Here is a 13103-nt window from a genome sequence, read left to right on the forward strand (position 1 = left end):
TTATCATTGCAATTATGTTTTTAATGCATAGGAGAGAATGTGGCTTTAAACTAAACAACATTAACAGTGTCTGGGGAAAGTAGATAAATTGGCCAAGAGTTAGATCCAAATTTGTAACTGCTTCCTTGGGATGAACCCCAATGAACCTCCCCAAATGTAAGTAACTGTGGAACACTCAAACATTCAACCTACGCTTGTTAATGCAACACAATCTGAGTCAGGCCTGTGACCACATGCCCCTTTTGTTATAAAGTAAATTAACAAGGAAAGTAACAGTGCAGGCAGCCAGGCAGGACCTGCCCAAGTGCAGAGGGAGACAATTCCACATGTGTCTCCCCCCATCGCACCCCATTTGGAGCAGGGATTATCAAAGGAATCAACTATTCAACTGAGGTCTGGGGATGTGAAAACAAGCCAGAGCACACACCCTTAAGAAAAAAAAAACCCAAGAACAGATTAAAATGGAGCTGATTCCAGATGAATAAAAACACAGCCTTGACATGAGTAAATGGAAAGGATGCCTGCTTTCCTGTGATGCTGTCCAAGAGACTCTCAGGGTCTGAGACGATGCATTCGTACAAATGAGAAGTTCTGCACGAACACACATGTCCTCCAGATTCATGCTATTTATCTTTTACTGAACAAAAACAACAAAGCTCTTTTGGCAGCTGAATGAAACCAAGATCAGTTTCTGTTTGTGAGAAACCCTGGGAAGGATAGGATGAAGCCAGCACTCGTAGGCTTGCATATTCTCAAAGGGCTGCATCTGACGAACGTTGTCTGTTCTAAAAGGAGTTCTCAGACTCTCAAAGCTTGCCTTCAACGGTCTTGCCCCCCCCCCGCCCCCGCCCCCCAGCCAGAGAGTCTGAAAGGCACCGAGGGACAGTTGATGTTGTGGATACGGGATACGCATGGCCCTGGGTATGTGGGGCAGGGAGGGAAGGGACAGTCTTTTGCTGGCTCAGAGAGCTTCACATGTTGGTGCTCATCCGGGACTGGCTGTTTGCTGGAGTGAGTTCACCTTGGCTTCCTTCTCGTGGAGGAGACTGCAACAAGGCAAGAGAGAGACCCAAGGCCCAGTAAGTAATCAGCTAGGAAAAAAAGCTTCTCTCCCATTTCACAAGTTGCCATAGCAGCAGGCAAGTGAAGGAAACCCCCAAGGAGCCAAAACCAGATTAATGGAATAATTAAGACTAAAAGATTAGGCGGCATTTAGAGACATAGTTTTACTCCTTCAGGAAAAAAAAGGGGGGGTAGTGGTAAAAGAACCCCACCTTTTGGGTTGTCTCACAAAATATAACACAGTTAAGGGAAACTTGAGGATTCAGGGCCCCAAGGATAAAGGTCTCTCCTAAGGCTGGGCAAAACTTTTTGAAAGAAGGGTTTTGTAATGTGTGCGAGTGAAGCCCTCTTCCTCTGAAGAGTCCAAGCCGTTATGTCTATTGCTAGGGTCACACAACTACTACAAAATCCATTCCCAGCTGCTTCTTTCAAATGCCTTGCATAGCCCTCTTCTCTTCCTGCATCTTTTCTGTAGATCGGCCAAGAAAAATCCACCTTTGGATTATGTTCATTTTGTCATTTCCTGCTGCAGGAACCACTGTGCACGATACATAATAAAACAAAGACATTCATTGCTACAACATGTACAATGGACTCAAAGACACTTTTCAAGTGGAACTAGAGGGATTTGGGGAGTGAAAATTGCTATTAATCTTGAGGGTTGTATACCAGAGCTAAAGGCAGAGGCAAAGTTCCTTGTACCCCAACCTGGGCAGCCAGATTGAAAAAATGGCTATTGTCATCAGATCCACAAGTGGATAAGTGTATTTGGTTTTTACAGAACAGAAAATTTGACCAGAAAGGCCTTCGGCTTAATGCAGCAAGGCTCTTCTTACCTTCACGGCAACTTTGTATTCAAATAATAAGATACTTCTAAGAAAGATGAAAGTCTTACCTAACCTGCTTGAGACCTTCAAATATTTAAGCGTCCGCTAAAATAATTCAGGAGATGCTCACCCTCGTTCCACTCATCAGCTCAGCTCAAATGCTCTCATTTATATTTACATCAACAGCTGGTTGATGCTGGCCCATGAAGATGCAAACCCCTGGAGAATGCAGGGCATTTTTGCTCACCTTCACATGGATCTGATTACGCAGGACAGCAGCTCGTAGGATCATAGCTTTGGCGCGACGCTGAAACTCCTTTCCCATGAGTAGGGACTTTTCAAAGGTAGTACTGCGTTGGTCAACATCTCTGGCATACAAAATCTACAGAATAAGATTAGGTAGCGGGGGGGGGGAGGAACAAAGACTATTCAGAGACGAAGAGGAGCAGCAAACGAGCGCCACGGGGTCTCTGGGTAACAAAAAGCAACAGCCCTTCTAGCATTTCTGGGGGGAAATGAAATAGGGAAAAGCATCTTCCGAAAATTTAAAAGTCAAAAGAATTGAGATCTTTTTACGTAGAAACAAAATAATTTTTTTCTTTAAATAATTACTTAAACCAAAGCAGGGTTTCTTGTACCCAGAAGTTATACCTTGTGTACAATATCCAGATTCTTATATTGGCTAAAATATTCTAGAGCACAGGTAGTCCTCAACTTACAACCATTTATTTAGAGACCTTTCAAAGTTACAACGGCACTGAAAAAAGTGACTTATGACTGTTTTTCACACTTACAACCACTGCAGTATCCCTATGGTTACATGATCAAAATTTGGATGCTTGGCAACTGGCATGTATTTATGACGGTTGCAGTGTCCTTGATCACCTTCTGCGATCTTCTGACAACTACAGCGATTCTCTTAACAACTGTGCCAAGCAAGGACATTAAATGGGGTAAAACTCATTTAACAACTTTCTTCCTCAGCAACAGAAAGGTTGGGATCAACTGTGGGGCCCAATAAGTTGTGGACTGCCTGTATGGCGTTAATTACTGTGTGCAAACCATTACGTTCATTCTTTCTAGCTAGCCATTGGCCTTCAGCAGTGGCCAGAGACACTTAGGAGCACTTGCACGACGGGGACTCACCTTGCTGTGGGAGTCTATTCTGGCATTTATTAGCCCCTCCAGGATCAGCTGAGTGAGCTCATCCTCCAGAGCTGCCACAGTAGTGTTGAAAGCAGTGGCCATCCTGCGCATGTCTGCTGACACATAAGGGCTGAAATACTGGAAATAAAGGGAAAAGTCAAGAAAGAAACAGAGACAGAGAAATACTCTGAGAGTGACTCTGCACTGTATTTAGTGAAAAAAGGAACAAAGGAAAGTCAAAATGCAGCCACAGGTAAAGACAGCTACCTGGATAAGGGCCCGATTTCGTATCTGGGTGTAAAGCGTTCTCACGTGGGGTGCCAGGTACATATCCAATAGTAGGTTATCCTGTTCAGAATAGAAAGAAGAATGGACATAAAGCTTTCCAAAGCTTTGCTCTATAAAGCAATCATTTCTAGTGTTTGCAAAATGTTACTAGTAAACAGAAAAGAAACACTGGATCTACCTAATAAGATTTACCAAGGCACTGCCACATTTCCTTTGGTGTTACCATAACATCCATTAATCTCTTTCTAATAATTTGCTATTAACCTGGGAGAACTGGAAGTAACTGTAATAACGGAGGAAAAGAATATCCAAAACTGTTAACTGTTTCCATGTTTTTTCCCGAACAAGCCAGTCTAAAAAAAAAACCCCAATAACAACATCCAAAGCATGCCAGGATAATTTTTTGAAAGAGATAGTAAGACGACAAAAGACAAATCTTATACATGTAGCTGAACTAACTCTCAAGATTGTACAATTTCAGCTTAACAGCTTTATATGGGCAGTCTTTTCCTCTAGCAACATTTATGTGCTTTCCTGAGTTTTTTTTAAAAGATATTTAATAGGAATCTGTGTATATCTATAAGAATGCATAGCTATAACATATTTTTCTATTTTTCAGACTGAGCTTAATGCCCAGCAGCCTGTGATAACATTTTATCTGAACACACTGAAAGAGAATGTAGTTAAGGCTAACATGCAAGAAAGGCAGAAATTCTTGTACCCCCCAGACTATGACTTGGTATTATCTCTGAAGTCTTTCATTTACCCCTTCCTAAGCCAGGCTTGCTTATGCTTCTGAGACAAGAGCAGCTTTGTCCAGTTAAGAAAGGGCTCTCACAGTTCAAATGCTGTTGAAGCTAAAACTAAAACACTAAAACTCTAGGACATACCTTCATCTCATCCAGCATCTTGAGACATGAAGCATATTTGGATTCATAGAACTTGAAGATGATGTCACGCACCTGTGGCTCTAGCTCCAAGAACAGTTTGAAGGAGCTGCAGACACAAAAGTATTCACACAACCCAGTCCAATCATCATTTATGTCTCTTTCAAAGAGGGCATTTCTATTCAATGGGAAAGTCATTTTGATTGTGTGATCATTTCTACAAGGTTGTGCGTAACTACTGTCTCGGGAGTCAACGGGAATGGCAGTGGAAAGGCATGACGGTCTAAAATCTGAACTCAGATCGGAATAAGTCTATAATTCTTCATTCTGCCTTTTTTAAAATTACAGATAGTCCTTGACATACGACCATAACTGACCAGTCACAAGCACTACCAGTACCAAGGAAAAGTAATCAGAAGAAATTAAAATTGAGTATGGTTGACACAAGCTGAGGGAGACTACATAATCTCTTTCACTCTTGCCATTTGTCTGCTCCCATTAATAAATCCACTAACATGTCCATTATAATTTAGTTTATTTCATCATCAAAGTTCCACAGATCATTTACCTGCTGGAGATGACATTACGTTGCAATTCTTGTCGGTCGAAAGTTGCTAGTGCACACAGGCCACCATATACAGCTACGTTGCTAGGAGAGAGCAGCTGGAAAAAAAGAGAGAAGGGACAGCCTCTAAAGAATAGAGATAAAGAGCCCAAGATTGCCTGATTCCTTTCCCCAGGTCTCCAAGGAAAAGAGGAGGTGGCCTTCCCAGAAAAAAACAAGGAGAAAAAAATAGCTGATCTCTCCAGATTTAGCTTGGAAAAGGTCACAGATGGTCTCGTACGTGCCATTTCCTCCGCATTAAACCCCACTGTTTTGCCAGCTCACATCTCTTCCACATCCTCACCTCAGGGAAGTCACAGTGATCAAATGAGGCCAACAGGAAGCACTTTGCTGCCTGCTTGTACTTCCGGGCAGCTAATTCAGCCAAGCCTGAGAAAGAGATTAAGTTACTCTTTTGTGCAGATGAATTGGAAAAAAGAGAATGCCAGGGGTCACATAGAAACCTATGGGAGAGCCTCTTAAATTAATAATAGCTTCTAGGAATAGAGACTGACTTGGGGTTTTTTGTCCAGTTACAATACAGGGAGAGATATTGGAAAGGCAAATTTCGCTAGTACATTGCACTGCTTGGACACAACCATTACCACTAAGGACAATATCAGTTAAGCAAGCAAACCATTTTCTCACCTGCAGCACATTTCAATTTGGTAAGGATGGCCTGTGTCTGACTGTCCCGTTCTCCTCTTTGCTGGACAGGAAGGAGGGAGAAAAATCAGCAAATGAGCAGTAATATATTAGCTAGTTCATTCCATTAAGCTTTTCTGAGGAAGCAATTCTGTTCTCTGTTTCCCCCCCCCCCCTTGGCACGGATCAAAAGCACATCTGAAAGGCAGATGGATCCATTCAAAGCTCTAAACAGGGATCATGTGCGTAACACATTATCACAGAAGCCAATGAGGAAATTGAATCTCTGCTTCTTTTCATAAGGGAATCTGAGCCTCACGTCTACTTCCAAGTTCATTATTAATTAAATAGCTCTAACAATCCTTCTACAAGTTAAAACAGTATGCAGCATCACAAAGGTACTATACAGGACTATATTTTTATCAGCAGATCAAAACAGAGCAACTAAAGGCAAACGAGGAATTAGCATGATCTAGCATATGACTAAATCAGAGTGAGCTAATTCCAAATTCCCATTTGCTTGGGAAAGTCAGCAGGTGATCTTGAGTCGATCATTGGAATGTATTGCAGCAGACGAGATGGAAAACGCATACTACCTCTGCAATCTCTGGCGTGGATTCTGCTTTGCTCACATAGCTCAGGACATGGGACCAGTTTTGAAGATAAACACTGACCTGCAAAGAAACAAGTCCAGACATATCTGACAAGTTCTACTGTGTGCTGTAATTGTGAAAAGAGACCTTTTTGTGGAGTTGTAGTAGCCTGCCATTACTGACTCATTGAGACTTCATGAAAAGCACTGATGGGAAAACTTGAAATTTGAAATGCAAAGATAGGAAAGGAAAGAAGGTTTATATGTTAATTATGAGTTGGGGGGGGAAAGCCTACCTTGAACAGAGATTAAATTCTACTAGTCTCCCCTCCCCAAATAAAGGACTGTGAGATAAATTGCTATTTACCTTGATAACATTGAGGCACATGTTAATAACATGCTTTGCACTGGTGCAGTAATCACGAGCTCGTGAATAACATTTAAGGGCATTGCTGAGGTCTCCACAGTCAAGGTAATGATCTCCCAAGTCATCATGGCCTCTCCTAAAAGAAGATACGTGTCAGCTATAAACAAGTAAGCGTCAGAAATACATAACCCTAAACATTGTTCGCCCTTGTCCAAAAAGTCTAACTACTGGGTAACACATGGTGAAAAATGTTTTTATGTATTTCTGGTAGATACTTAGCATCAGCATTTCCATAGAAAATTAAAAATGAAGATCAAGTATACTTATTTATTATGCTTCTATTACAAAATCTATTGTGCTTCATGGCTAAACAGTTCCATTGCCTCTTCTGAACATTTGCAAAACTATTCATAAGCTACCATGAATAAGACCCACCATTGCTGAGGAATACAACTGTTATGCAGATTATCAGTCAACAAATGTATATTACATGAAGAAGAGTGTAAGATACATGTATTGCAAAATCTGAGAGTGGGAATAAGCAGTAGCAGCATTAGGAAGAATGTGGGTCACAGAAGGAAAAAAATTATATTGGAGATAAGCTGTGTCTCACATATTACATATTTAGAATAAAAATAGTATATTTCATGCTACGTTCTGAAAGGTTCATAGAGGAGGGGCATTATGGTGAGCAAATTATTAATTCTTGGAAATGAGAGAAAAACAGTTGAGTCATTCAGTTTCCTTTCTCAAGACACATTTGAGAAATGTGACTACAGATTATGGAAAAACCTTTTCAAGTGAAAAGGAAATGTGTAGCATTTTCTACACAAATGTTTCCTCGTGGTTTTATTTCACGGCAACATGTATCAGAAAACTGTAAACAATACATTCAAGAAAATGCCATTTGAAGAATATGCAGCCCATCAAATAATTCCAAAAGACGCTTTGAAATATTATTCTGGGCTTAGTTTTACAAATTCGTAACTACCAACTCCAATTTCTTTTCTTTTCTTTTTTTTTATTCATTAATTTCCTCAGTATCACCTGATGCTTTCCTTGATTGAATTTCCTTTATAATTCTTAAGATCCGTGTCTAACTTTTCCAGTTTGAGAAGAGCTTTTTTGCGTGTAGCCTCGACCCACGCTGTGTCTAGAGGAGGGGGCTCTATCCCACCGTCTGGGACAGCGTCAGGTGTGTTCTGCAGCTCTCTGAAAAGAAAACAGGAGATACACAAAGTGTACAGGGACACAGAATCATCTGTTACCTACAGATATAACAAAACCTATATACGGCCACAATCTACAAGAATTGAGAAGGATCGTAGTAATGCATTAGGAGTACAATCAATTGGCTCTAGACAATATTGATATTTTGAAGAGTGAAATTCTAAATTCAGAAAAGAAGTTCTACTGATATATAGAACTCCCATAATGCCTTGCCACAGGTTGCGCTGAATGGGTTGATGGGAACTAAAACGGATGACATATAGGAAAACTACTACAGAGAGAAAAACAAGACAGATCTCTTTGTTTCACAATTTGAGGGAGGAATAGCAACGTATCTGTGATTTAAGCAAAGAAGGTAAACAAAGAGCCGAGACAATCAAAAACTCACTTTAGTAGCCTAACTATGCTCTACCTCCCAGCTAGGTGAGGTTTTATTTAAACAGCAAACACTCTCAGCTACACTTTGATTCTAATGCTTGGTTCATCAAAATACCAGAAAGCAAATGAAAGGGCTCCCTTTCTACTGGTGCATGAATGGCTCTTAAGATGTAAAGGAGGATCCCAAACTGAAACCATATGCAAGAGCTGAGCAAAAATGGTAACCTTCTGGATGCAGTCATCTGGCTAATAGGGGGACTCTCCCAGGGCTTTCTACTTTTTATACATACACATGGTACTGCAAAATGTCCATGGGAATGGAATATGGCAATAATAGACCTAACTGAAAATGTAAGCGTTCCATCTTCAATTTCAATACAGCCAAATACCTTAGACCAGCGATTCTCAATCTTTGTGTGACGGCGACCCCCATCACATGGACGCATGCGCGGCGGCGCCCCCTGGGGGGGAAAATGGTGGATCGCGTTGTTTCGCGACCCCTGTAAAATGGTCGATCGACCCCAAATGGGGTCGCGACCCATAGGTTGAGAACCGCTGCCTTAGACAGACTGCAGTATCTAAATATAGGTAAGGTAGGATGTTAGCACAATTTAACATTTTACCAACAGTTGACTTGGAAGTATAAGAGAATATCTTACAATTAGCAGCCTTGCCCATGCAGAACAGGTAATGGTGAGAAAGTTGCTCATTTTCTTCTGAACTGCCCCTTTTATAAGGATATTTATGCATGCTATTAGGAAATTCTCCAGAGTATCCAGACTTATTATCTTTAGTTTCCATTATCTAAAAGGCACAATATAGTCTCCTGGAATGCTTTTCAATTTTGCTATATTACCTACAGATATCAAAAAGGGGCATGTGCTTGTTTCAGGGAAAACTGTATGAAATCTGTGCCATAGTATTTTGTATCTATTAGATTTTGTGTTAGAAATGATAATTTACATCCTATAGTTTGTTGCACATTGTTATAAATGTTAGTTTTAAAACACCAGAATAATATTTAAAAAACTTTCATAAGCTAATAGGTTTACTTACTTTTATAGATTTTGTAGATATAACATTCATAATCCATGCAATATTTAATTCATGTCATTCATATTTGCATGAATGCTTTATTACATTTAACTGTAATTTATCTTGCTGTATGCTGGTTATTAACATTCTCTCTGTTTCTCTCCATATATACTCAGCCTTCCATCCTTCCGGGGTAGGTAAAATGAGGACCCAGATTGTTGGGGGCAATATAAATATATATATATATATATATATATATATATATATATATATATATATATATATATATACACACACATTGCTTACTGGTGTACACCGCTTAGAGAGTGCTCGCACTTAAAGCGGTATATAAGTCTCATAAATAAATAAATGTGTGTGTGTGTGCATGTGTGTATGTAAACAGATAGTTGACTGACGCAAAGTCACACACGCACACACAAATACAAACACTATATATATATATATGTAAATAAGCTTTCGTTAGCCACTGCTAACATTGTCAAAGTGTAAGCTAACATTGGAGAGACATTGTTTTTTTATAGCCCTTTAAGTATCGGTGATTTGGCCATCGAGAGTGTAATAGGTCCGTCAGTTTGCTGCCCACATGTGATTGGATGTAACAACCTCAATTCAGCTGTGTTAGCCGGTATCTGCTTAGCTCTCATTGCTCTACTTATAGGCTGTATGCGCTGTATATATTTAGTACTGTGCATCCCCAACAAGCTTCTCAAGACTCTTCTTCATCTTAGTACCTGGTAGCTTCAGTCAATTTTCGGTGAATCTCCTCATAAACATCCACATTGAATGTTCTTTGGACAAATGAGAGTGCCATCTTCAGGGCTTCCACTCGCAGCTGTGGGCAATGGTCAGCAATGAACTGCAGTCTTTCAATCCTCATCAGGCCACTGTAACTTGCTGCATACTGCTCCAGATCCTGAATGCCCCAGCCGGAATGAAGAGATCAAAGATTGTAGTGAGTACTAGCCCAACTATTAGGCTCCTTGCTCCTTTTTAGTCCAATAACTATAGAGGAACCATAGAGTTCCTAGCTCTAGATCCTGAAGCATGCATGAATCATTCTTGGATATTTTTGTTTTTTAATGACAATTATCCAAATTGGACATTTTTGTTACATTCTGTAATCTGTGGAACAAATATCTATGCATCAATATTCTTTGTAGAATTAATGCACTGGATCATATCATACTACATACATCGTTTTTTATCTTCAAAAAGAAAAAAAAATAACTGGGCTCACTGACGAAGCTGGTAAAACAGTGCACCTATTTTATTCCCACAACAACTTTGTGAGCTATGGTGGGCTGAGATAGAACGACTGACCCAAAGTCAACCAGCTTTTGTGACTAAGGATGAATAGACTTGAGCTAAGATTTTTCTACTCCTAGCCAAGTTCTTAACTTCTATGCTGTAAAAGCTCATATGATGATGACACTCTCCAAAACTGTAGAGCAGACAAGAAAGAACTAGTTGGTACAGTTATCACAGTAATGATTTTTCTCCCTTAAGGCAATACATATGAAGTTGATCTAGACATTGGTAATTTTATTCCCAATACGGGGTTAATCCTGACCTATTTTATAGGGCTGCTGTAAGGTTAATAATCAAAAGCACTACCTAAATATAAGAATTTCTTTTAAATTTACAACTCAAGCACTGATAGTTATATGAGATATGACAAGCGGATAGCACCATCAGTCTCAAAAAGTTAAGCTGGCTATACTTGTAAGACTGGAAGCTGAAAAAGCATCCTGGAAGAAGGCAATGGTAACCTATTTCCCTATTGGTGCCACTAAAGCAACACAGGTATCTTCTTAAGGTCTCCTAATAGTTAAGCTCCACTCGAAAGTCACTTTATCAAAAGAAGAAGAGGAAAACGGTGGATTGTTTTTGTTACGCAATGTGAAAGAGTTTCTAGCAGTTGTGATTCAGCTCCCCCTCGCCCGCCATTTTAACTGATAATGTAAATCAATCTTCCTCAATATACTGTATAAGCAAAGGTTACAAGTAAAACAATGAACAGATAGTATTTGCTTAAACTAAGGACTGATGGAGAACCTGGGTTTTGGAAGACAATTCTAAGAAACCTGTTCTGTCATTTTTGCCCTCAAGCACATACCAGAGTTGGGTTCTCCACCACATAGTTGATATCAGGTGCATTTTGCTGATCTTCTTGGGGATCTACATCAATCTGCATGGGCTCTACCGCACCCTGTAACAGCAAAGCATGTGAGTGAAACAGAAATGAGGAGTCTCCCTCCCAGCCCCAAAGGGAAGATTCCCATGCACCAGCAAACATAAATGAACTTGACATTTAAGCAATGCATCTATAACTTAGGATTTTCACTCCATGAAGTTCTTTTCCAGGCCTGCCCAGAAATGCTACTCTCGCTTTGTATCACTATGTCACGCAACAGTTTTCCTCACTCTCAATAATAAAACGGAGATGATTAACCATTTTCTGAACCAAAAAAGGCAACTTAATCCCCTCAATATGTATCAAGTATATATCAATGTCTACAAAGTTTGTTCTTATGGTGAGCAAATGGAACAATGTTATATTGGGAAAGAAATTAACAGAATTTAGGATAATTAAATTGGGATGTTTTTCTGGCTTGTCAGCTGATTATCTAAAATTTATATTGCTTCATATAGAAAATTCTAAGTATACTTTTTATTTTCATTCAAAATGAATGGAAATAATTGTTAACAAGAAAATCAACTTAAATCTTTATGAAAAAATTTTCAGTCAAATCCAAGAGCACACATACGTATAATGTATACAGTACTGAATATATGTACTGTATCTCCACAATACTGCCAAGGCTGAAACATGAAATAATAGTCTGAAATTATTATTGTTATTCTGCAATACGTAGTTCATTATCCAAGCTCAGGGCTGGATTTATAAGTGGGCATTTCAGACTTTGGGGACAGGGCAAGACTGCCCTCATCACGAATTTTCTCAACAACTGAAACAAAGAGCAGTAACTTTACATGGCATGAGCAAATGCAGATTTACAATTTCATACATAAAAATTTACAAATATACACTATGGATAAATCAAGCAAGCATACACACATCAAAAACATGGCTATAAATGCAAAGAAAAGTAAAACTATTTATAACAAAGGGAGCTAAATATGAACCATGACAAAAGCACAATTAAGTCTAAAGCCATGTCTGAACCTCCACAGATGTCATCTTTCACACTTATTTGATATAATCTTGATCTAAAGAACATCAGTATCAGGAATCTCATTAGATCGTATCAAAGCCCTATTTTTATTCTATGCTCTGGCCAACTGAGTTCCTTTAGAAAGCCCATAAGGATAGGAAGGCAAGAGTTTCAAGAAAATCTAGGCTTCCTTGGAAGTCTATTAGAAGTTTACCAATGAGAAATGAAAGAAGATTAGTCTTATAGCACGACAGCCTACCTAGTACCAATCTTCTTCTGTAGTGTGACAGTGGGGATTGAATATGATATCATAGGTTGCACTCTTGATTTATAACTGCACAGGGCAACCCAATACCCTAACCCAGTGTTTCCCAAACTTGACAATTTTAAGGTATGAGGACTTCAACTCCCAGAATTCCACAGCCAGCAACGCTGGCTGTGGAATTCTGGGAGTTGAAGTCCACATGCCTTAAAATTGTCAAGTTTGGGAAACACTGCCCTAACCCAAGGATAGGCAACCTTGGCTCTTTTATGACTTGTGGACTTCAACTCCCAGAATTCCTGAGCCAGCCATGCTGAGGGGAAAGGGAGAGGTTTCCAAGCTGAGCCATGCTGGCTCAGGAATTCTGGGAGTTGAAGTCCACGAGTCATAAAAGAGCCAAGGTTTCCTACCCCTGCCTTAACCCAAAGATTGCAGTGAACCAAGAGCCAAATGCAGCCCTAACAAGGTTCCTTTATTTCTAAATCCTTTTTTTAATTGGAAATCAACAAAAACGGGTTTAAGAGCTTGTCATTTTAAGCAGAAAATGAAGGATATTTTACCTACTTTAATTAGAAAATTGTTT

General features: G+C 39.6%; 1 protein-coding gene across 2 annotated transcripts in view; it reads right to left on the reverse strand.

The window, feature by feature from the left end:
• Positions 1 to 13103, reverse strand: part of GPS1 (G protein pathway suppressor 1) — a 17190-nt gene continuing 4087 nt past the window's right edge. For both annotated transcript variants that reach the window (XM_039344307.1, XM_039344303.1), the window contains 13 exons: positions 11199 to 11291; positions 9814 to 9995; positions 7466 to 7630; positions 6419 to 6554; positions 6056 to 6133; positions 5463 to 5523; positions 5119 to 5204; positions 4779 to 4873; positions 4214 to 4319; positions 3303 to 3383; positions 3036 to 3173; positions 2137 to 2271; positions 1 to 1046 (listed from right to left, as the gene is read on the reverse strand). In XM_039344307.1, the coding sequence (XP_039200241.1) occupies positions 972 to 1046; positions 2137 to 2271; positions 3036 to 3173; positions 3303 to 3383; positions 4214 to 4319; positions 4779 to 4873; positions 5119 to 5204; positions 5463 to 5523; positions 6056 to 6133; positions 6419 to 6554; positions 7466 to 7630; positions 9814 to 9995; positions 11199 to 11291 (1431 nt within the window). In that variant the 3' untranslated portion in view covers positions 1 to 971. The remainder of the gene's footprint in view (positions 1047 to 2136; positions 2272 to 3035; positions 3174 to 3302; positions 3384 to 4213; positions 4320 to 4778; positions 4874 to 5118; positions 5205 to 5462; positions 5524 to 6055; positions 6134 to 6418; positions 6555 to 7465; positions 7631 to 9813; positions 9996 to 11198; positions 11292 to 13103) is intronic.

Source organism: Crotalus tigris, unplaced genomic scaffold (genome assembly GCF_016545835.1).
Source record: "Crotalus tigris isolate CLP2741 ecotype Arizona unplaced genomic scaffold, ASM1654583v1 scf7180000017551.9496454, whole genome shotgun sequence".
Taxonomy (NCBI): domain Eukaryota; kingdom Metazoa; phylum Chordata; class Lepidosauria; order Squamata; family Viperidae; genus Crotalus; species Crotalus tigris.